General features: G+C 34.9%; 2 protein-coding genes and 1 long non-coding RNA gene across 6 annotated transcripts; all 3 read left to right on the top strand.

The window, feature by feature from the left end:
- Positions 1–700: 700 nt before the first annotated feature.
- Positions 701–4,928, top strand: LOC124448549. 3 transcript variants are annotated; one of them, XR_006949133.1, is made up of 7 exons: positions 701–783; positions 1,436–1,486; positions 2,144–2,213; positions 2,297–2,375; positions 3,382–3,453; positions 4,086–4,175; positions 4,869–4,928. It is a non-coding gene; the product is annotated as an uncharacterized LOC124448549 (long non-coding RNA). The 3 variants fall into 3 exon arrangements; XR_006949132.1 differs by having other exon boundaries at positions 2,008–2,213; XR_006949137.1 differs by lacking the exon at positions 2,144–2,213.
- An 813-nt stretch (positions 4,929–5,741) lies between these two features.
- Positions 5,742–7,354, top strand: LOC124448380. Its single transcript, XM_046999391.1, has 3 exons — positions 5,742–5,812; positions 5,912–6,109; positions 6,719–7,354. The coding sequence occupies exons 1-3, from the start codon at positions 5,804–5,806 to the stop codon at positions 7,340–7,342; spliced, it is 831 nt and encodes a 276-aa protein (XP_046855347.1). The 5' UTR covers positions 5,742–5,803; the 3' UTR covers positions 7,343–7,354.
- Positions 7,355–17,937: 10,583 nt separating this feature from the next.
- On the top strand, positions 17,938–25,182 carry LOC124448459. 2 transcript variants are annotated; one of them, XR_006949071.1, is made up of 7 exons: positions 17,938–18,120; positions 21,441–21,500; positions 21,623–21,664; positions 22,737–22,802; positions 23,872–24,179; positions 24,364–24,432; positions 24,865–25,182. XR_006949071.1 is itself a non-coding variant. In XM_046999480.1 (5 exons), the coding sequence occupies exons 3-5, from the start codon at positions 21,626–21,628 to the stop codon at positions 24,097–24,099; spliced, it is 333 nt and encodes a 110-aa protein (XP_046855436.1). In that variant the 5' UTR covers positions 17,945–18,120; positions 21,441–21,500; positions 21,623–21,625; the 3' UTR covers positions 24,100–24,119. The 2 variants fall into 2 exon arrangements, 1 of the variants encoding a protein (XP_046855436.1); XM_046999480.1 differs by lacking the exons at positions 24,364–24,432; positions 24,865–25,182 and having other exon boundaries at positions 17,945–18,120; positions 23,872–24,119.
- The last annotated feature ends 211 nt before the right edge of the window (positions 25,183–25,393 follow it).

Below are 25,393 nucleotides of genomic sequence, written 5' to 3'. Positions count from 1 at the left end.
TATATGAATTTTGCCCCTCAGCAGTGTTTTTTATGTTTCCTGTTCTTATTTGCATTATAGAAAGAAAGAATTGTACTAACACTATCTAAACTTAATCTTAGTTACTTAAGATTCTCAAATAACCATTTTATGTCTTAGACCAAACAAAATCTATGTCAAACCACTAGAACCTACTGCAAAGAGTATTTTTTATGTGAGTTTGAATTAGGTGCAACTTTTTTACTAACTTATTTTCAGATTTTTTGTTTGTTGGTACAATGCATAAAGTAAATACTAAAAAACACGTCAACCCAAATTCAGTTAGAAGAAAGTCACGAAAATGTATAGCAGCTGTGTCCTTGGAACTTATAATGTTTTGTTTCTTTAGTCTCAGGAACGTGACTTCGCTCAACTAATTAAAATAAATGATGAAGACAATGATAAATTTAACATCGTTATTGAATCATGCGAGAGCAAATCTACGTCGTTGGAGATGGACAAAGTATTGTAGTGTTTTTCAGTTCTTACAATATATTCTTTCATGGAAATTTTTAAAAATTTAATTCTTGTCAAATATTTTTTACTAGAATTTTTGTTTACTTGTAGGTCGATGGATCATGTGACACATACTCTGAGATGGAGGAAGGTCCTGCTGTTCCAACAAATGAGATTACTGAATCTTCATCCGAGGAGCCTGAAATAGACGGTGTACACTCGAGTTATGTCGATAGCAACCATTTGAATCATTTAAAGAGCAATCAAGTATTACAGCCTTTCGCACCTTCCTTAAAATTCATCAAATGGGTAAACATTTTTTAAACAATTTCGTCAGGACATTTTGAATTCTAATTAAGATTTAGCTAAATGAAAAAGCTCTTAACGCCAAGCTATTGAGAACGACGACACATTTTTGCTCAATGACGAAAAAATATCTGACTTTTTCTAAATTATCTAAAATTTCAAATCTTCCACAACCATTTTTATCGAATAGTTCGTGTACATCACTGTACAATGTATGAGTATATTTGTTGTGATTATTTCATAGACAATATTATTTCAGAATACTTTTCTTAGTATAAGTCATGAATCACCTGATAATATCCCATACTCTATAAGAAACATCATAGGAGAAGAAATCTGTTTAAGAAACAACTTTTAGGTTAAAAATTGTGCATCTGTCATATGTCATTTGTCCTCTGTTGTATCTTGCCAATTAAAATCAGCATGCTATAAAATCAGGAGATAATTTACCATTTAAGTGAACAAAGAGGCAAAAAAGCTTAATTTGAGTAAAACTACAGGGCGTAGCTGGAACGTACCTGGTAGCTAGTACTTAGCTAGTAGGGACGTGTTTATTCGTGTTCATTATGCTTGTTTTTCTAAAAACCAATTGTGAAGGAATTTCTGTATCTGCTTTTTATTTCAGAACTTAATCTTCACTCTTTCATCTTTGTAGACAAAATGGTTTTGGAAGAACTTGAAATTGCAACTGAGTGTAGCTTATCTGGTAAATGTTCTAATAACAACTTATCATGAATTTATTTATGCTTTAACTGCATTAAACAGGCATTGCCATCTATATCGTTCATCAGGAAACATTCATCATCATTATCTGCCCAATGACTACAACATATATGACTATAACATCAATGCTAATTTTACACAACCGCACACTTTTTTTGCTTATGGATTATGAAAAACAAATGCAACTTAACTCATTTTTCAGTAAATTCTCTTATAACTTGGCTTCAGAATATGTATTTAATATTGTTCTATGCCACAGGCACTTTAGGAGTAAAAATCCATTGGTGAATTATTCAATTAAATCAATTATCTCGTTTATAGATTTTATCATGGCAGTTTTCTCCATATTTATTTTAGCTTAGCTAATGCATGTCATAATAGTCTTTAAGTAAGCGAGATTGAAAGTACTTAAGCTGAACAAAAAAGGATCCTAACATTTACAAGATTAGACTGCCACTAAAGAAATCTTATGTGCGTGAGTTTTTAAGACTACCTGCTTTTTAGCATTCTCAGAATACATTCATTTTGTCATTTTTGGTGAAGAAATTTTCATGGATGAAATCAAAACCATCACAGGTTGCTGTTAACCAGGTATAAAGACATCTGTAAAAACTCAATAAGAAACTCATTTATAATGTAGCTGTATGAACCAGATACGTACGCATGGCATCAAGATTAGCAATTACATGATCAGCAGCTACCATTGAAATGTTTGCAAAAAAACTTAGTGAAATTAATTCCTTGTTACTCTACCTAAATTATGCAACAGGTTTTTACTTCGTTTTTATTTTAGAACAAAGTGAAGAGCTTTGTATCTTCGAGCATAAAATCAATTCTTGTGAAAAGCAAAACGGCAACAGCGTGCTGATCAGGTAAATTTTTTGGTGAAATCATGCTTTAACTGCAAGAATCAGATACGCATTTACATCACTATTGTCTATCACATGACATTAATCAATGATCACAATATGCTTTGTTCCCGTTCCTATATAGCTAACTAAATTTCAATTTTACACAACTGCACGTTTATGTTTTTACTTCTGGATTTTGAAAAATAAAGAAAACCAATTGCAGTTTTCAACCATAATATTATCATTAAAATAAGCATGAAAAGCTGGCTTCAGCGTATCCATTTAGTTGTAAGTTATAATATTGCCCCACATAAAACTTTATGAGAAAGAAAATCCAGTGGAGAAATCGCATTTCATGCTTACAACCATTATATTTTTTCATTAGTAATCATATCAGTTTTATTCGCTTTTATTATATTTTATCCAAAGCAATTAATTCCAATTTTATATCATGCCATCTTGTCTAATATAGCATACGCGGATCCAGAACACGTTGCACTCTTCATTAAGATCGTATGACCTATTGACTTGTTGATGAAAATGTTATTGTACTGCAAATTTTCCAAATAATGCATTCATCACTGAATGAAATACTGGAACCACCCTAACATAAGCTACTACAAATTCGTTTGCTAATTTACTTAATACGTGAAAGAGGTGGCACAAAGTTCGACATTGATTAAAAAACGACGATCCTAACACTTTCCGATAGTGAAACATCATTTTGCTGACTATTGCCCTGTACGCCTTTAAAAAAATTGGCTGGAAACTACTCCTCGTGTGCATGTGTATTCATACCGTTTTATTATTTCAAAACTACAATATCTTGAAATGTCCCTTATCCTAGACTTCCTGAAAAAAGCGATGGTTTATATTGAAGACCATCGGATAATAATGAAACTCTTCACAACATGTTACGAAAACTTTCTCAAGTTCGCTTAACTCGCATAAATTCTTTATGTCGTGTTTAATCTTGTTTGTTGCTTTGGCAAAGAAAATTGTGAACAATATCATTCGTCTATTGTAGGTTGTAGTTGCAAAGGAAGGGGTAAAAGAACCTGAAAAAGATGAACATAGTAAACTAAATACTGATCATATGGTATGTCTTTATGCTTTTCTCAAATGGATAACATATATGGTCTTCGTATAAATATGAAGTAGTTTTACACGATTTATTATTCTGAATTATTCTTTGAATATCATTTAAAAACTGCGCATATTGTGAGTAAAATTCGACTATATACTTTGTTTTTATTTCTGATCAAATTTTTAAACTTTTGGTCATTTTTTGAGGTGATTTCAAAATTTTTGAAATTATCTCGGATTTTTTTTGACCTGGTAAAGGCTTTGGTAAAAACTTTATAATCAACTTGTTTACCATTTCAGTTTCATTTCACCGGATTGATTGTCAATGCACACATTGTGTCAATATTTGTACGAAAAAACTCATCGCTTAACTTACGCATTTGCCTCAACATTATTACATGTCATTCATCATCACTGGATGACACTGGTCATTACTGGATGTTATCATAAATGACTACTTACGTGATTTTTTACTTTGTATGAAACAATTGCTTGATTATTTACATCAATGCTACCTTGAATTGGTTCACTACTGATTATCCAGACTAAATCAGTCTTTCTATTTATTGGCTATGCCTTCTCCATTTTGTTGGCACAGACGTATGGTTGGCGTTCTTATTTCACATGACTTCATAAATTTTTCAGCCAGAGGCAATTTGTCAACAGTTCCCAACAGCCAAGGAACATACTGACAAGTCAGTTGTAAATGATATTTCGTCAGACAAAGACAATGAGGTCAGTTGATTTGTGAAAGCAGACCATTAACAATACAATAGTCGGTGATAGTCTAGGGAAATTTTTGAAGATCCAAATCTTAATTGGAATGGGTTTAGAGTGTGGATGATTGAAAGAAAATAGAAGTGCATGAGGTGTACCGTGAAAAATTTGCCGTCTAGATTTACGAAATTATATAAAACAAAACTATTTTTATGACATGGTGTTATATTATACCATAATTCAATATAAAGAAAGTAATGCATAATCACGACAAGAAGAAAATTTTTGTAATTTTGTACCTTTTTTTATCATGATTTTTTTAATTATGCGTATGAGATCGTAAGATCTTAGCATTTTGTGATTACCTAATGGTATACCAATGAAGGTTTCATTAAGCCGCCAAAGAAATATCCCTCGATTTGCCTTTTACATTTTTTAATTGGCATGAAGCCTCTTTGTCCACAAAGTTTGAAAGCAATTCAATATTACAATATCGCATGTCGATTACCATCAGCGTTTCTTTTATTCTGTTTATTATTTCAATAATTGAGACTCATGGCAATTACTTAAAGGAGTATTTCGAGTACGGGATATTTGAACTATATTTCACCACTAAAGCCCCAGTTTTATAGCTTTTAAACATCCAATTAAAGTTCAAATGTATGGATACGAGTGAATACTTTATCAATGGTTTTCATTTGTTATTTGTAGCTGTCAGTTGTGCAAGACGGCATAAGACGGCACAAAAACGACGAAGCAATTGACGATACGGTATTTTACACATGTTTGGTGCAGAATACAATTGTGCAAGAATTTTTAAGTTATAGCAACTAAATTATAAATTATACAATATAAGATGTTAGAAGGATTTCGTTTTTTATACAGTGTCGTCGAAAGAGTGCGAAGATGCCCCAAACAAAAAAGCCTATTCGGTAAGGTATCTTCAAATTATCTTTTAATTTCTTAAATAAACACAAAAAAAGCTGCTGTTTTTAATAATGCAACCTGAACCAGACACAAATGGAACTAATTTACATAATTATGTTAATTATGAAATTATTATTTTATAGACAGAATTTTGCAAGGATATCTCTGACGAGACAATCTCTCTGGTATAGTAAACTGTAAATTTTCCATAATTTCTTTTTAGTTCTAAAATTGTAGACCAACTAACACAACTGTAGAAAAGCTTTTGTTACAAAAAGTGGCATATATCCATATATTCCTGTTCTGGCGTATCGAGCTACTTTGAAATTGATTGTTTCCTGTGAACTATAACATTCATATATGAATATTGCCCCTCAGCAGTGTTTTTTATGTTTCCTGTTCTTATTTGTATTATAGAAAGAAAGAATTGTACTAACACTATCTGAACTTAATCTTAGTTGCTTAAGATTCTCAAATAACCATTTTTATGTCTTAGACCAAACAAAATCTATGTCAAACCACTAGAACCTATTGTAAAGGGTATTTTTTATGTGAGTCTGAATTAGGTGCAATATTTTTACTAACTTATTTTCAGATTTTTTGTTTGTTGGTACAATGCATAAAGTAAATACTAAAAACTAATTAAAATAGTTGATGAAGACAATGATAAACTTAACATCGTTAATCAATCATGCGAGAGCAAATCGACGTCATTGGAGATGGACAAAGTATTGTAGTGTTTTTCAGTTTTACTATATACTTTCATGGAAAATTATTGAAAATTTAATTCTTGTCAATATTATTTATTGAATTTTGTTTACTTGTAGGTCGATGGATCATGTGACACATACTATGAGATGGAGGAAGATCCTGCTGTTCCAACAAATGAGATTACTGAATCTTCATCCGAGGAGCCTGAAATAAACGGTGTACACTCGAGTTATGTCGATAGCAACCATTTGAATCATTTAAAGAGCAATCAAGATTTACAACCTTTCGCACATTCCTTAAAAATCATCAAAAGGGTAAACATTTTTTTATACAATTTCGTGAGGACATTTTGAATTCTAATTAAGAATTTTGCTGACTGAAAAGGCTCTTAACGCCAAGCTATTGAGAACGATGACACATTTTTGCTCAATGAGGAAACAATAACTGACTTTTTCTATATTATCTAAAATTTTAAATCTTCCGCAACCATTTTGATGGAATAGTTCGTGTACATCATTGTACAATGCACGTGTACATCAATGTAGTATATTTGTTGCGATTATTTTATTGAAAATATTATTTCAGAATACTTTTCTTAGTATAAGTCATGAATCACATGATAATATCCAATACTCTATAAGAAACATCATAAGAGAGGAAATACGTTTAAGAAACGTTTTAAGTTAAAAAATTGTGCATCTGTCATATGTCATTTGTCCTCTGTTGTATTTTATACTTTGCAGATTAAAATCTGCATGCTATAAATTCAGGAGATAATTTAACATTTAAGAGAACAAGGAGGCAAAAAGCTCAATTTGAGTAAAAACAACAGGGGCGTAGCTGGAACGTGCCTGGTAGCTAGGACGTAGCTAGTAGGGACGTGCTTATTCATGTATTCAATTGTACCCAACTGATTTCTATAGAAAGCAGACTCAATTTCAAGAGAAATCAGAAAAAACGATGGAAAAGCGTTGTTCTGTAAATTTGCACCATGTGCGTTGGCTAACCTACTACTGTTGTTAACTACCTTGCAAATTTATTTCTGTCCTGTACAGCTGATTCAAAAATTGGGTCAGATTTCGTTGGGGACCAAGTTTGTGATGAAAATTTTGGAGTTGCTGAATAATGAGCAAGAACTAAATGAGCTAATGAAGGAAGAAAATGAGGATTGGGAAAAGCTAATGAAGGAAGTAAATGAGGATTGGGAACAGCCAATGAAGGAAGTGCTAGCAAAACTAAAAAAAACGATGGTGATGCCATGTACCAACATACTTATTGCCCTACAAAAAAAAGGCTTCTTAACATCAATCTTCAAAAAAGAGGTCGGTGTTGGCAGAAAGCATTATTTTCTAAATACGGCTATTAATGAATTTAAAGTGTCGCAGCATAAAGCAGGACTTATGATTTATATCACTGCCGAGAAGAGTCATTGTGTCGTCTTGATTATGGACGAAAATGGTGAAGAAGTGAATATTTACGACGCTACTATCAACGAAGACGAAGTCGAAAATTTGGAAATCTTCGCAGCTTACAGATCCTCGTATTGACTTATACGAATGATAAGATACCTCTCATTGAAAAAGAATGGTCAAAGTGCAAAGAGTATTTTTGTTCAAATAACTATGTTGAAGCGCACAAAAGCAATAACTCCGCCAATTAACTGGATTTTTCTTTTTATAGTGATTTGCAATCAATTTTGTAATGCATGTAGTAATTGGTCACAGTTTTACGGTTTATTAATTGGTAAGATGTCAAATTTTTGAGTATCATATAATCACAATGATCTTTTTCTTAAAAATCGTTTGTTTAAGTGTAAATTTGGTGAGAGCTTTTGGTATAAATATGTATCGTTATAGTTGATTGCTACGTATAATATATCTTTAATAATAATAATAATAATGATGATGAATTATTTTTGATTGCAAAGAAAGCACATTGCATAATACAACTGAGCTGCGTGAATAATAGATTCATGTACTGTCGGAAGATCATAAGAAGCTATAGAAAAATTGCACTAAGCTCACACTAACTCTCCCAAAAAAAGGAACCTAGACCCATTGCGCGAAAGACTTTTATATAATTCAATGCAAAATATGACCATTTTAGTTTGCAAGTAGCCAGTCATGTCATTTTTTGTATAATTTCACATTTCTCAAAATCTAGTTGTTGTTCAAGTCTAGTCTTATTGTTGACAATGATTACAAAAGTTCCATATTTCTTTGGCATTGTAGTTTACTGTCTTATAACTATCATTGACAACAGATAGAGAAACAAATATCAACAGTAAAACTAAATAGAATTTCATGAGTATAATAATGCGATTTTGCTGTTTTAATTTCCCTTTGGTTTTATTCCTTCATTATTTAGATGATTCCTTGCCTTGTCATAGGAATGGTAATTGTCGTTTTTTAACTCATATCTTAATTTTATTTTTGATCCATGAAATTTATTTATGTTTTAGTGAAATTACGTTTAATACAGCCGTTCATTATAAAAAATTAACAGACCACCAAAAATATTTTTATGCCAATTAAATCGCGTGTTGTTTCACCAAAAGTGACGTTCGCCAATTAACTGAGAGTTAGCCTATGTCCCAAACAGTTATATCATTTATAATTCAAACATGAAAAAATGCATAGTTTTATGTAGATGTTTGATTTAAATTCTATGACTTGAAATGCAAGAACAATGGGATCACATGAGATTGCATAGCAAGCACCCAGCATTCAATTTCTAAAGCATACTGGCCAAATAATGGTAAGTGTCAAGGGTGGACTTTTGAGAGTAGAGGGATGTGATCACCTTTTTACTGCATCACAAGTGGTAGAATTCACAAGAATCACATCAAAAATCAGCATACAGGTTCGTCTCCCTTAAATTTTGAATTTTATTTTTTTGCACTACAAGTCAAACACGTGAGATTTTTGCTGTTGAGTTTAGGTTTAGTCAGTTGATTCTCGTTGTCTTTGTTTTAACTCTCTATTCGCTTGTGCAAATAAGGATAAAGTATCAAGAGCTTGTTTTACAGTAATTCTCTGCTTTCGCCTCAGAGAAGCTTTCTGCAAGCTGGAGGAGAGTTTTGCTCAACTGATTAGTCCATTTAGTAAGGAACTCTGCACCTTTTGGGTTGCAGCTGTTGCCAATTTTCCGAGTTTACTCTGGTGGGTTCCATGGCCTCACATTTTTTTAACTGAGGGAAAACCTTGTTTCTCTTTTCATTTTTCTTCAGCGAGCTACGTGCGATGAAGTTTTTCAACAACCTTTGCAAGGCTTTCAGTTACTTCTGGCCTTCTTTTCTCATCATTTAATCTAATAAGCAACCTCGGCCAAGGCTTTCGAATGTGACGAATTGGGGGGTGGATTTGATGTTTGTTTTCTGACATGCTGATGACTGATGAGTTCATTTACAATTTTAGTTATAACATTTTCTGAAACTTCCTGTTAATGAGTTCTTGGGACGCGGCTATTTTTCTTCCGCGAGTCTGACTTTTGAGCAGAAGAGCCACTGCTAGGTTTTGGAGGGGAAAGCTTTCTACTGTCATATGATTTTCCTAAGATTTACAAAGGATTCTTGGACGTTTGTAGCCAGCTTAGAGAAATGTCCCTCTATGCTCGGATGGCATAATTTTGATTTAAAAAAATTGACATTTTCGTGTGAGAAACATTTGAGCATTAGAAATGTGACATTAGCCAAAAATCAACGAAAATTTCCAGTTTTCGAGAGTCTCAAAATTGCTGGGAGACGCTGTTATTGCACGCACTGAATGCTGGGATGCCGGAACGTTATCCCTACCCGTGTGACGACAACTTATAACGTGCAGTACATGGAAATTGTTCACGAAATGACATTTGACATGCATGTAAGTTATAAAATGCTCATGCTGACTGACACAATTCCTAGAAATGCTTAAAATGCGGTTTTTTTCTGTTTAGATTATACAAGGAAGGGCTTATGAACGAGGCTTATAACAATAACATCTTTTCGTATAACTTAATGACATATATATGACTTAAGTTATCTTGTATTGAAGACCATTTTTCCAGATCTTAAAGTTGGAATTGCTGGATTTCCTCAGAAAACCTTATAGGTTTGGAAGACTTTATTATTGCCTAAGAGTTATTGGAAGAGATTGATTTGTAAGAACGAACACCTTATGGTCAATAGTAAATTTTTGGTAATTAAGCAACATTAAATTGCGCAAAATGAATACTAGATGCAAGAGAAGACTGAAGAAGGAAATGAAAATTAGCTAGGGTCAAAAAGTCACAAGAAAAAGAATTGATTTTATGAGATAATTTGGTGTTACATGTTTGTAGACAACATCAACAGTCCTTCTCAGGATTCTACTAACCTGGATGATCTACATCTATAAATATGTAACGATAGTCCCGGCCTTAAACCATTTACTTTATTAAAATTCCACCATCAACAATTACAACGCACGTTTCATTAACTCTTTTATTTCACGCACCATAAAAATTGTGTGTAATGCTTGTTTTCAAAACTCCAACATATTTGCAAAAAAATTTCAATATTAAATTCGTCAAAGTGTACATGGTTATAGAAAGAAACAAATAAACGTCATCTGAATGTTTTTGTGTTTTTTGGTTTCTTTATTACGTGAAGTATTACCCAACACTGACATGTTTACATTCTTCAAATTTTTATAATACTTCATAAATTGTTATTAATATTAAATGCTGTTTCATGTCACCCAATTACGATATGCGCTCTAAAAGAAATTTTTGCATACGTATGTCAAATCCGTCAATTCGTCGAACCGAGTAGTTGCAAGACTTTGCTTGGATAAGATACTTTGTTGAAAAGACGTTTTTGCTTTGCGTACTGTCAACCAAATCTTGTAAACGTTGTCCTGCTACTCAAACGTAAGACGTGAGTACTTCATAACCATTTCATATATAATGACTTACGTAACGCAAAACACAAATGTTGTGATGGACAATGTCTCAAAAAAAAGGTTTAGGAAATGAGTTAAGATTTCTTCGAGGCTATCAGAAAAGATCTGTTAAGAAAATTAGATTACCTGTTTCTTTTGCCACATACGCTAAGTGCTCGTGAGATGGTCTTCAAATTCAAAACAGAAGTTTAAATTCGTTTAACGCCAAATCTGTGAATGTTTACGTCCTTAAAACTAGTACTTTACTCAGCTTAGTGAGAGTATTTCAAACATTGAGTAGCTATTTTTATCATAAAATATCAGTGATAATCAACCATTATTACCTGTTGACCAAGCGCGAGGTTTTTTTTCCTTTCGGAGAAATATCGGACCGAAGTGTTTTTGTACAGAACGAGATTGTGATGTGTACAAACTATTCTCACAGATCTTTAACATTTCAGTCTGGTCAAAAAATTTGTTGTTTATTTAAGATTGATGTGGATTAGGATGCTTATTTATTTAACACAACATATATCTCTTGGCAAGAGAGAGAATCAACTAAGAAAAAAAACAAAGCGGAACGCAATGCATTGTAGGATACAGGAAGTGAAACACACACAAAACTGTATACATGAGTAGACAACTCATAAGTATGATTAAAACCTAAACATGAAACTGCCTTTATACAATACTCCCACTCAGTTTGATGTTTAACCAAAAACAAAATACAACCAAGTGAACAAAACATGAAACAGGAATAACACATTCCAAAATCTAGTCCTATGCCGGTCAGACTAAGCTAACCCTAACATGTCTCTAAGTGAAACGAATCGCTCTCGGGGCAGAGATTTCGTGAGAATGTCTGCTATATTTTCTTCGGATTGGCAATATTGAGTAGCGATGTCACCTTTCTCGATAGGCTTCACGTGTGTAATGATACTTAATATCTACATGCTTTGTACGCTTGCTTGTTTTACCGTTGTTTGCTATCGCGAGAGCAGATTGATTGTCAACATGAATGGTGGTGGCTGTCGATGGTGGGGCTCCAATATCTGACAGTAACTGACGTAACCTTACACACTCCACCACACCATCGAAGAGAGCTATATATTCGGACTCGGCAGTTGATAAGGCTATGATTGACTGACGCTTACTACACCAGTTCACCGGTCCACCAGCGTGTATGAACACTGCTCCAGACTTCGAGTGACGGTCGGCACTACTGGCGTAATCAGCATCTGTATATCCATATAGGGATTTTCCTTGTTTTCGATATACGAGACCTAAATCCTGGGTACCTTTGAGGTAGCGAAGAACCCTCCTGGCGGCCGTCAGGTGAGTCTGAGATGGGTAGGAGTTGAACTTTGATAAAACTCCCACTGTCTCCGCTATATCAGGACGAGTAGACACTGCAGCGTATAGGAGACTTCCTATGATAGACTGATAGAGCTTAGCGTCGACTGGCTTGCTACCATCATTCTCTTCTAACTTGACATCACATGCTGCAGGGGTGGATACAGGATTACAGTTTTCCATGTCGAATCTTTTCAGTAGTTGTCGGATATACGGTGTCTGGCTGAGGTGTAAGGAGGAGTTGTCTTCTCTCTTTACGACTATACCTATGCAGTGGTGTAGCTCCCCGAGATCTGTCATTTTGAAGCGAGCTGAGAGAGCAGACTTTACCTCAGTCATCTGTGTGTCTGTATCAGACATAATACAAATGTCGTCCACGTACACTGCGATCATCATCTTAGAGTTATCCTTCCATCGCACGTAAACACAGCTATCTGCAGTAGATCGAGTAAACCCTAAAGATTTTAGGAACTCATCTAGTACAGTGTTCCAACATTTCGGCGATTGCTTTAGTCCGTATAGCGAACAATTTAGCTTGCAGACTAAGTGTTCCTTACCTGGAACTACAAACCCCTCTGGTTGTGTCATATAAATCTGTTCGTCATCAGGGTGTGCCATTTAGGAAGGCTGTTTGCACATCCATCTGGTGTATGAGCATTTCACGTTCCACAGCATCAGCCAGTAGCACACGTAATGAATAGCGGTGAACTACTGGTGAGTATGTGTCGTCGTAATCTATACCAGCTTGTTGTGCGTATCCTTTGGCGACTAACCGAGCTTTCAACTTATCTACAGTACCATCAGGTGAGTATTTTGCTTTAAACACCCACTTCGAACCTATAGCAGTACGATCAGACGGTAGCGACACTAACTCCCAGGTTTTGTTCTCGATAAGTGATTTATACTCACTTTCAGCAGCAGTCATCCATTTGTCACGATTCACACTCTCCTGCGCCTCTGAGAAAGACAGTGGCTCTATGATATCAGTGGCTGAGCAGGCAACGTGACCCATACCAGTGTGATCATCAATACCGAAGCGGATGATGGGTTGAGTAGAACGAGATGGACGTGCGGAGGTAGGTGGGGACGAGTCATCAGTGTTGTTTACATGTAGGTCTACTTCTAAAGTCTCAGAGAGAGCTTCCTCAGGTTTGACAGTAGACTTGGGCATACCTAGCTTAGTTTCGTCGAATACTACATCACGGCGCACCTCTATCTTCTTAGTCAGCGGATTGTAGAGTCGATACGCTTTGGATCTGAGGCTATATCCCACGAATATCATCTTGTCTGCTTTCTCATCCAGCTTTCGTCGCAGCTGATCTGGAACGTGAGCAAACGCTAGACATCCGAAGATTCTTACGTGTCCGAGGTCAGGCCTTTTATTGTTCCATTTCTCATAAGGAGTTATGACCTCTCTGTGAGCTCGCGTGGGAAGACGATTTCTCAGATACACAGAGGTGGCTACTGCTTCAGCCCAAAACGTTTTGGGAAGACCGGATTGAGCGATGAGTGAACGTGCTGCCTCACAGATAGTACGATTATAACGTTCGGCACAGCCGTTCTGCTGCAGGGTATCGTGCAGTCAGCTGATGCTGAATACCTCGTGAAGTCAGGTAACTCTCAAACTCGTGAGATACATACTCGCCTCCGCCGTCAGTTCTCAACGTACCTATAGTCTGACCGGTAGCATTAGTAACCATAGACTCATACTCTTTGAAGACCTGAAACACACTGGATTTATCATGCAAAAAAATAAACATGAGCATATCGAGAGAAATCATCAATGAATGACACTATGTATTTACTACCACCTATAGATTCTGTTTGCATAGGGCCACACACGTCTGAATGGACTAACTCGAGCACCCTGGTTGATTTGATCATGTTATCAGTATGAAATGGTTGACGAGTCATCTTGCCTTTTACACAGGCTTCACACACACCAATGTTACCTGATAGATTACAGCCCTTGTTACACCACTGAGTCATGTTTTTTTGATACTGTTGATATTAGCATGTGCGAGACGTTGGTGCCACAGAACTGTATTAGACGCACACCTAGCAGAATGATCATCGGTTCTAACATCGAGGTAGTAAAGTTTATCTCTCATGGTGCCAGATGCACACACCATCTTTCTACGATTTTTGACCCAGCATCGAGAATGTCCGAATTGGATTATGTAGCCATTCTGAGTGGCGGCTTTTACTGAGAACAGATTTCCACTTAGTTCGGGGATATGTAACACATTGTACAGAGTAGCATATCTGGATTTATTTCGACACTCCCAGACCTGAAGTTTCACACTACCTTTCCCCCTCACTTGTATCTTGGAACCATCGGCTATCATAACATACTCGGGTGATTCTGGTGCAGCAGGCGTGTAGTCACAGAAAGCATCTCGTTCTTTGGCCATATGACTAGTAGCTCCACTGTCGATTAGCCAGAGTTGAGGTTCGGCGTTACCCTCGGACACCGCAAACGCCGTCTCACCGCTATCACCATCATCCTGTTGTGACATCTTAGCATGATGAGGTCTGTCAGAGTTATTTTGATAGCCACGGTCACGTCCTCTACGTCCTCTACCACCACGAGATCCGCGACTTCCCCTACCACTACTGCTCTTTCTGGGACAGACATTCTGATAGTGGTCCAAAGAACCACATATATAGCATCCTCTATTTTGCTGATCAGCTCTGCTATTGGCCGACAGCAGGGCAGTGTCAGAATTGGCTTGAGATCTGCCACTACCAGATACGCCAGCCGAAGCCAGAGATCTTTGTTCTCTCTTCTGTTCCTCATTAAGTAATGTCTGAGTCACAAACTCCAGCGATATATCGTCACCTCGTGCCTCTAGAGCGGTTACGACAGTTGAGTAGCTATCGGGGAGGCTACCGAGCAGAGTGACGACCTGATCCTCTTCGCTTATATTAGCTTTGATCGCTGCGAGTTTGTCTGTTATGGCTTTCATATGTCGGAGATGTTCCTGCATAGACGTACCTTCCTTCATAACAGTTCTAAAGTATTGTTTCTTGAGAAACAGTTTGTTGGCAAGAGTATCACGCTCAAAATGAGCACTCAACCTATCCCATGCTGCTTGGGCTTTAGCACATTCAGTGATCAAATAGATGAGATTGTCGCTTACTGATAAGACTATGTGGGAGAAAGCTTTGCTATGATTCTTTTTATAAGCGGTCTTGTCTGCTTCACTGGCCTCACTGCTCAGAGTAATGGATCCATCTACATATCCAAACAAGTCCTTTGCTATGAGAAGGTGTTTGAGTTTGAATTTCCAAGTTGAGTAATTGTCTGTAGTGAGCTTATCCACACTCCAGCTTTTATCATCCATGATCACTGATGTTTATTTTCTTAGTTGGAATGGGTGTCTGGGCCCATAACCTGTTGTTTATTTAAGATTGATGTGGATTAGGATGCTTATTTATTTAACACAATATATATCTCTTGGCAAGAGAGAGAATCAACTAAGAAAAAAAACAAAGCGGAACGCAATGCATTGTAGGATACAGGAAGTGAAACACACACAAAACTGTATACATGAGTAGACAACTCACAAGTATGATTAAAACCTAAACATGAAACTGCCTTTATACAATAAAATTGTGAATTGAAAAAATTTGCCTAAGAGTAGGATGACCGAGCCTATTTCGGCGACATAAGTTCTTGCAACTCCGAATTGAAAGCTCAGCATTTCTACTGCATTTTTCATTGTGTTCTTGCCACTCTTCTAAGAGTACATGCTGTCACAGCGTTACTATCAAGAGCTGCAACTATATACTATGACAAACTTGAATTCGTCGCCAATCACACACACACACTGCAGTCGCTCTGGGTTTAGCTTGGCAAGTCGATCAATCCAAAACGCCAACCGTTATTGGTCTCAATTCTATCTTGCCTTGCTTTTGTTCAATGCATATGAACTATCATGTAATTCACACATTATTAGCGTCCCAAGTTTTCTTACATCATTCATCTGACACTTTTATATGGAATTTCTTAGCACTGAAGTTGGTTAAAAAGTAAGCGTGCGGGGGCTCTTTTCAGAAAGTAAAACGTCGGCAAAATTAATAAAGGGCGGGGAGGGAAATAGCCCTCCTATGTCCCTGCCGGATTTGATGACAATTTTTTTGTCTTATACTATACCTTATGTATCACTTGGGTCGTAATAGTCACATGTTTCGTCTTGACGCTACATCATTCGAACAGGAAAACTAAACGAATAAGATGCACAAGGATACACCTCGACAAGCACTAAAAATACACGATACAATAAAATACTCTCAAAGAAATAGGATTCACTAAAAATACATGGGGTACACAAGTAATAAGTAACACTATCCATTTTTAAAGAAATAACATCATTGAGAAAATGAACAGCAACATGGAAGTACTGCTACAGCTGTTTGTGTTGGCAAGTGCTTGGAGACGGTTGAATGGTAAGTGCACATAAGAGTTTAGCACTAATATTGTCTTAGAATAAAAAACTAGTTTAACTGAGAAATTTTGAAAACAGTTAAAATTCTCATATAGGTTGGGAGTATGTACATGGAAATTGTTACTATTTCAGTAATCACACAACCACCTGGCTTAATGCAAGAAAGTATTGTCTGGATAAAGGTGCTGAACTTGCAGTTCCCTTCTCAAAGACAAACAATGACTATCTTTATTCAGAAATGAGTAAAAAAAGGATAAATAAGGCTTTTATTGGTTTCTTCAAGACGGCCCTAGGCCTCGGCTTGAAATTCTACACTACTAATGGCCGTCGTCCGGTTTTCACCAACTGGGGGGACAGCCAACCTAGTAATAACAATGGCAATGAAGATTGTGGCGAGATTATTGCCTATCATTATGGTTTTTATGCAGGTGGCATACATAAAGATCTGCTATGTTTATACAAACGCCATTTTATTTGTCAGACAATGAGCAGCAAGAAAGCTGGTAACTAAATATTGTTGCGTCAAATTGCGCGGGTAACTATTTGATTTTTAGTCTTAGTCTAAAACTTTATGTTATTCTTAAATGCGTTGCACAATTTAGACGTCATTGATACCTTTTCTCGATAAAACATAGACAGCAGATGCTGCTGTTAAATAAAAGAAAAATCACTGTAAGTTTTTGAGTTTTAATGTCTGCCTTTTTAGACGATTTACGGTGATATCGACATTTATTACGCTTAGCGTACAGAAAGCTTCGAGAAAAGTTGATTTTAGCCACGTCTATTTTAAAACTGAAATGAAAGTGAACTGAATTGAAATAAACACCAATCATCTCGATTGTGATTAAGAGTTTCAACATTTTAAAACTGGCTTTATTTCAAATATTTGGCTGTGAAGTCTTTGTGGATGTATTTGATATCGATGTATCTTTTGTGTATGTATTTCGGTCTCGTGCTTGTACTTATCTGCGCTCAAGTTCTCCCTCGGTTTGCATAAGTCTTATCAAACAATAGTAAACATCTTTTATTTCTTAGCTTTTCATCAAAACTTGAATCAATGTAGTTTCACGCCGTTTTAAATACTAAATGCAGCAAAAATCGATACAAATGGGTTAGATGGGAAGAAAAAAAGTCAATTGAATATTTTTCGTAGATTTAGCCTTCTTCAGTAAAGAATTACCTTACGATGACATGTTTACATTCCACGAAACTCTTCAATTTTTCAACAATTATTAATGCGCATTTAATATACATGTTAATAGAATAGACATGTTTCGACATCTCATGATGCCATCTTCAGTATGAATGAAATAATAAATGATACAAGGTTTAAAAAAACTCGTCGTGTATATTAAAAGCGCACTAGCAATAGTGCTTTTACGAAATTATGTCAACAATTATTATTATAATTTATTTCTTTAATTTAATGCAGCTTTTGTAAAGTTGGAGGCCATGTTGTGCTCTAATCAAAATTTTCGCATACATATTATAAGCTTGGTGCAACAGATGCTAACATCGAGATGGTTCGTAGAATCATTTTATTGAAAGTAACGGTTTGTTTTCTTTGATCACTGTCAAACAAATCCCTTAAGTATTGTCCTTAAAGAAACTTAAAGGAAAGAAGTAAGTATTTGATAATCCATTACATTTTCTTTCGTCGTTTTATCCCAGGTGAACCGTGAATTAGTGCTGCGCTTTTGCAATTTGTATCTCCAGCTCGTTGTAATGTCGCATAAATTTCTAGTTCTGTCGATCGCGTGTTAAAGACTTTATTCATTAATAAGCAAACAACTTCACAAAGCTAGATGAACTAGAAAGTATTTTCGTCTTTTGAAGAAGCGGAAATCATTCTCTAACGATTTTGGGTTAAAGACCATGAGAAACAACTCACTCTGAAAGTTCTTATTTCTACATGCCATCTACAATCCAAATTCGCCTTGTTTACAACTTCAAAATTGTTCATTTACTGAAATTGAAAATTAATTAAAGTAATTCACTGAAATCTAAGCATGAAATATTTCAGGCAAAACTTTTAATGCCAGTAAATTGTGTATACCATGAATAGTATTTGGACAAATCACATGTAATGGAAAATATCTGATCCCTAAATTTCCCATGGAGCAATTTAATCATACAACTTTGCCTTTCAACTTTATGACACCAGTACCACAAAATATCTTTGTCCATATAATCAATTGGAAAAATCAAATGAGCATCAATAAAGCTTCAAAACAATGACTACATCATGTTATTTTAAAATTGAAATTAAAAATGCTTAAACCACAAATACATTTTTACATTTGGTAATGTTGTGGCCCTAGTGATTTTTACATTTTAGCCTTAAATTCTTTGACTGCAAAAGAATTCTGAAGTAATTACACTTTGCAATGTAATTTTATGCAATGTTTGAATCCTCATCATAAGATAAGAATCACTTTTCTTAACTTATTTTAACATCTACAACCAGCATGGAAACTCCTTAAAAAGGCTTTTCCAACAATTTCGTTCAGCTTAAGTTTCCCGCCATCCGAGTTCATTCTAATTGTCCACCTCTATCCCAGAGCCCCCATTGTTTGAAACTAATCACAGTGTACATTAAATAGTATTACCTATAACATGAATAAAAATATGAGAAAATCGAGAAATAAATGGATTATGTACCTATGTATCCGTGTAAAAGCTGTGAAACTAAACTTAAATGAATATCGACAATGTTTTGTTGCACCCCCAGAAACTAAAAATTCTTAATCCGGGTGAGCTAGTTATCTAATAATGAATGACTTATGAGCCAGCAGCAATGACAATATATATATAATAGATATATTCTTCTTTGAATTTTTTCATTGTCTTATCACATCCAAACTACATTTATTGTCTTTTTTTATTACATGCGCTGTGGTATGTGGAAAATTTTGTTTTTCTTAAGCATTGATGAGCATACGATAAACACACTTGCAGTCCTGCACACACATTTGCAAACAAAACACTAAAACAGAGATTTATGATTTATGGTAAAAATTATCAACTTTCTGAACTTTGCTTGCTGGTAGATACAAAAATTTTCAAAATCTCTGCCAAGTGAAACTTTTTTTATTATAATCATGACTGCTGCCCAGCTGTTAATCAACAGACGCTTTATTCGGTTTCAATTCAATTCAAGCGTGCACTTGATTCTTTAATGTCGATTATGTCGTTGAGACGGTTTCTATCCTCGACATACATAAACACTGTCGTACGTAGATATTTTAAATATCGTGACAACATCAAATAATTGACTGGATGTTTAAAAAACAAAAAGGCTATTTCTGTACTGCACATTTTACATTAAGAGTGTGTCACTGTGCCTGCCATTATTGTTTAGTTTTATACCCCCCGCGAAGATAAGCAAATAATTATCATTTATTATAATCATCACACCGTTATTATAATCATCACACCGTAAATAAATTTGTGTTCATGAGTTGGGAATTGGCAGGGGGGTTTGCGGTACAGGAATTAACTCGTATTAATGACATCCACCCAGAAATCTAAATTCTGAGACAAACCTTCGGCTAGTAAGTTTTGACGAATTATATACCAACATAGGAGAAGAAGGGTCGTTGTTCTCCAATGTTGGTAAAGCTCCATCGGAAGAGCTAGAGGACGAGAGTATTAGGTTGGCATTGATCGAGATTTGGGAGTCATATTTTCAGTGGAACACGAAATGTGTAGTCTGGTTTAAAGTCTTTACCAAATGAATACAGCAACGTAACACTTGAAGCAAAAGATTGGCTTTTTTTAACAGGCGCAGTTTTATAGGCAGCATTTCCTATTTGCGGAATGGAGAGGATTGTTGCAAATTTTATGTGAATAGGAACTTATCAGTTAAATTTTATTTACATATTTTGTACTATGCAAGCTTTCTTTTGAACGTCATTAGGTCAGAACATATTTTAACGGTCATTCGCATGGTTAACTCAGCAGAAGAAATGATTGGAGGCAACATACCATGTGAAGATCATAATTGCAGTTTTTTGAGATTGCAAATTCAAGTTAAGCTAGTCCTGTCTGCTTTGTCTCTTGCTTCCGCTGTCCCTGTGGCAAGTCCCTAGATCTTTTTTATACCAACAAGTACATGCTGTGTAAGATCTAGTAAACACTGACTTGGTGCTTTTAAATATCAGTTTCTGCAATATATTATAATATCAAACCGTTAAATATTAGATTGCAATCACTTACTATGTACTACTATCACTAGAAAATTACTATGCCAAGCTTCCCAAATCACCAAATCAACAAAATATTACCAAAAAAACAAGCATCTAAGGAATTTTTCTCGCACCTTCGTTTGTAAGATACCTGATACCAAGTATTGATACTTGTCGATATTTACAAAATGTCGATTTTTACACCAAGTATCGAAAAATTTGGATACTGTTATTTGCAGGCCTTCCGTAGATTAGATTTACAATTCAACCATTTTAGAGCATAAGTTTCTTTAGATTAGATTTACGTGCATTTCATTTCACTCTTTTATAGTATAAATTACGCTGGTTTGGATTCAAAATTTTCATAAAATTAACTGCACGAGATTAAATGGACAAATTGACATGCCCGAAAAATTGACATCTCAACAATTTGACGAGGGGTTAGGAGGCTGCTCGCCAAAAACGTTGTTCCTTGTACCAAAAATCTTGAAAATTCTTCTATTAAAAAAAAATCATATAAGAATACTTTTTCAAATTAAATAAAACCCGGCATAATAATCCAGACATAATTACGTAATGGTACGTTTGTTCACTGTGATGTTCTGCCTATACTCCATGCAATAGAGTACATTCTCTACGTGTTTCATATCATAGATCTTTATAATTTATTCGGATGTTTGAACTTGAAATACGGATATTTAGAATTTTTTGCGACAAAATTTTTTGATTTTCTTAATTTTTTACTCTTTTTTGCAGTTGGGCTTGAAATTCATTCAATATAGTTAGGAAGATCTACGAAGTATAAAAATAAAAGTGGTAAGATCTTAAATTGTTTACATGTTGTCAAAAATTCCACTTGAAAGGCTGCTTCTCAATGAAATGAGCACCATGTTGGCAATGTCCTGAACGATTAATGTGAAATTCATTTTCTATGTCAGATCATGGCCGAGGCGCAAGATACAGACTTGGACATTTTTGAGGTATACATGAAAAGTTGAGAATAAACAGAAGCTTGATGAATTGTTGGGGAAGATAAAATAAATCAGCAGTAGCATAGTACGACTATTTTTGCAAGAAGATGCACCACGACAACAAACATCATACATTTTAAGAAAAGCATATAGTTTAGTTATAGGTTATGCAACTCCAAATCAATTTTCCGTTTTTCTTACAATTTTAGGCTGTTAAAGGGTGTTAGTACTCTTCTTGAGAGTAATATAGAGAACAAACTGTATTTTACTCCGCCATGGCATATTATGTTTAAAAACAATGTATTATTACCCGTATGAGCTTGATCCTTTTCCTTTTTTAAGCATAAATGCGTACGTTTTATACCATTTCAAAGTTTAAGTTTCTTTTGTAATCAAGAAAGTGGCTCAAATTCGTCAGTATTAAATTTCAGTCAGTGTATTTTTAAAGAGATTCCTTTCTCTCCCTAATGAATATCATTAAAATACACATACATATTTTATCATTTCTTAGTTATTTTTTTATTGTATCGAAAGATCGCGTACAGACTAAATAAACCTAGAACATGCAATAAAGTGTGCTCATACATTATTATGTTTTAGAACCCATGTGCATTATGTAAATAATGGTTAGTAAATATAAACACAAATAAGTTTCACTGAATGACCTGTCAGTCGTGTGTTATATTTCTCACAAAACAAGACACCTATCAGGCATTCACTCGGGCAACTCGAGAACAGTGTTTGGTTATATTTGTGTATTATAATGATTTCAAATGTGGCAACATATTGTTAACATGCAAGTAAATCATGTTTTATAATAATTCGTGCCTTAAATGACACTCGCGTGTGAAACGATGCAAGAAGGAATTAAATTAGTTCAACGACTTCGGATCAGTCATAACTGATTTATGTATTCTCGTGCCAACATAGGATAATCCAAATTTCAAACTCGGGCTTTCATTCGTTAGCCCGAAGAAGAATATGTCCTGTATAACGATAATAACCTGTAAATTCTCCAGTGTGTTCTTAAAATTCTAACATTGAGGACCAACTGAAGAAAAGCTATTGTTTTAATTTACAGACACTAACAAAAGAAGAGAGTATAGGAGACCAGATTCAAGAGACTTACGGAAGAGGGATTATTTCAGTATGTTGGCTATACGTATAAAATATATTGTTAAGTTAACCCTTGCAGTTGATCGCCAGTGGTTTTTCTTGCTTTCCAAAACAGAAAATTAGGAATATAATATCATAGTCGAACATGGTTTACAAAACGAAATTTTGGTCAATTGCTGGACGTCAATGGGCTATTGATATATTCATTTGTGATTGTCAAAATTAGTTAAATGTTAAGACTCACACTCACTAAGGGCTTGTTCATATGAGCCGGGCTGGCTGGCTTTGCCGGGCCAGTTTATTATTTCATTCACATGAGGCAGGCTGGCCCGGCAAGTACAGAAATAATTAATTACGAAAGCAGGATAAAAGTCCAAATCCCGATATTCATATTACTTTCATAAGCTGAAAGAAACTCTGTAATGTTATGCATTATTCTATGGACAACTTATGCACAACTCACCGAAAGTTGTCCTTTACGTGCCCCGTATTTTCTACCACATTGAATTTTATGAGCATGCGCTCTAGTGCAATGTTTGGCACAGCATGCTGGGATAGCTCGTCTAGTGCATTCACATGAGCCCGTTTATTATTAGATCCAGCCTCGCTCAAGCGGCATTACGAGGCAGCCTGCCTCTCATATGAATCAAATTTGAAATTAAATGTAAATACTAAAAGAGGCGAGATTTTGCAACTGCCAGGCTAACCCGGTAAAGTGGGCCAGCCTGGCTCATATAAACAGGCCCTAAGTGGGGCTTCAAAATCATCTCACAATTGTTCGAAGAGGGAATTTTCACTTGCTTGATTTGAGATCTTTTAGAGAAAATCCTGCCATACATGGACAAATAATTTGTTTTTATAGTGTCCCGAATAACAGCTAACAAATATTCAATGCTCGAAACGTTTTATTTTTTTAAATAATTGAAGTCGCACCCGGACAGTTGCTCCATATAGAAACATTACTTAAAATGGCAACTCACAGATTCAATCCTGAGTGTAAAAAAACAATGTCACTACGAACACAATAGACTTGTGTCTCAGTACTATTTATTGAACAAAATAATTGACCAGTGAAAACATTAATAGTTGCTCTTTCTTAGGAAAATTTAATCCATTGTGATACAAGTAAGATATCAAGTGACAATGAAGCTTTTACAAAAAATAGTTCCTGCATTGTTTCTAACAATAAACAAGAAGATGAAATACGGAGATTGGAGTTGCAAATTATCGAAAAAAATGATGAAAGACGGAGATTTGAGTTGAAAATTAGCAAAATAAACGATGAAAGACGAAGATTCGAGTTGCAAGTCCGTGAAATAACAATGTAATACAGAGATTGGAACAAGAACTAAAGAAATGTATGGAAAAAGATCAAAATGTGCCCGAAAAACGTGTTCAAGTCAAAAAGGTGATTTTTCTCGGTCCAATATCCCATAGTTCACAAAGTTCCTGTTCAGTGCCAAATTTTATCCTTGTGCAGTTATTTTTTATTTTCATGAGTTTTAATTTGGACGACCAAACTTATAAATTTCCTTTCACATAAAAGATGGGATAGGAAAATGTTTCATTCAATATTTGTTTATTGTATATAGCGGCCGGAGGGGCAAGAAACATTACAACAGCAAGCACTAAAAGAAATTGGAGAACTACAAGATCCAACAGTATGTCAATTTATTTTTGCATATAATTGTGTATGCTGTTCTAATTTTACATGACATTTATCAAAATCCCCAAGAAAGTAGACATCAGTACACGATAGCTGAGAAAAGTTAGTCTATTGTAAAGGACAATGTGCAGCATGTAGTTGATGAGATTATTGATTGGTGAAAGCTATAAACATTGCATGACCTACACTCCCCAGTGTAACCATGGTAAATTCGTATAATCACGAGTGAAATGTATAAAATTTACTGGAACCATAACTTGTATTTTTTTTATCCCGTGATTGGTTCAAGCCAAACATCCAGCTAAATTTTAATCAACTCTCCTCTGAAATAATTCAGTTTCTAATTGTTTTCTTCGCAACTGACGTTTGTTTTGGCTTCTTGGCAGTTGACAAACGTGAAAAAATATTCACTGTTGTTTTTTGACAGATTTTGTGCTTTAAAATTGTATCGCTCATACTTAGTGTATGCTACAGCAGGATATTTGTAAAGAGAAAATAATCGGCAATAATCTAGGGGATTGATCGACTAACTAAAACAATGAATGACGATGGACTGAATGACAAGAAATAGAGAAAAATATATCAATATTTAAAGCATTTTGTAAAACTGATAGTTTATAATTTACGACTTTTTACGTTTAAAATTGTTCCACTGATATATCTTATTTGATGACTCACTATTTTCCTCGTTTATTTATTGTTTTCTTTTAACAATATTATATACTAAGCTTACCGGCCCGTTTTATGAATGTGTTTATTTTATTTTCTCTCTTTTTATGCTTTACACTGACAGTAAACGAGCAAATTTTTATGTATTTAAAATATAATCTTCATATGCATTTACATAAAAAAGTAAATTCATAAGATGAAGATTTTAAACTCTTTTAAAACTCTTTTGCGAGGATCTTGCATTCTTAGTAATGATCTGAGCTGTATATATATATGCTTCTAAAAAA

The sequence above is a fragment of the Xenia sp. Carnegie-2017 genome, unplaced genomic scaffold (assembly GCF_021976095.1).
Source record: "Xenia sp. Carnegie-2017 unplaced genomic scaffold, XeniaSp_v1 HiC_scaffold_13, whole genome shotgun sequence".
NCBI classification, from domain to species: Eukaryota; Metazoa; Cnidaria; class Anthozoa; order Malacalcyonacea; family Xeniidae; genus Xenia; species Xenia sp. Carnegie-2017.
The sequence above is the reverse complement of the archived record's forward strand: the minus strand, read 5'-3'. Positions and strand labels throughout refer to the sequence as shown.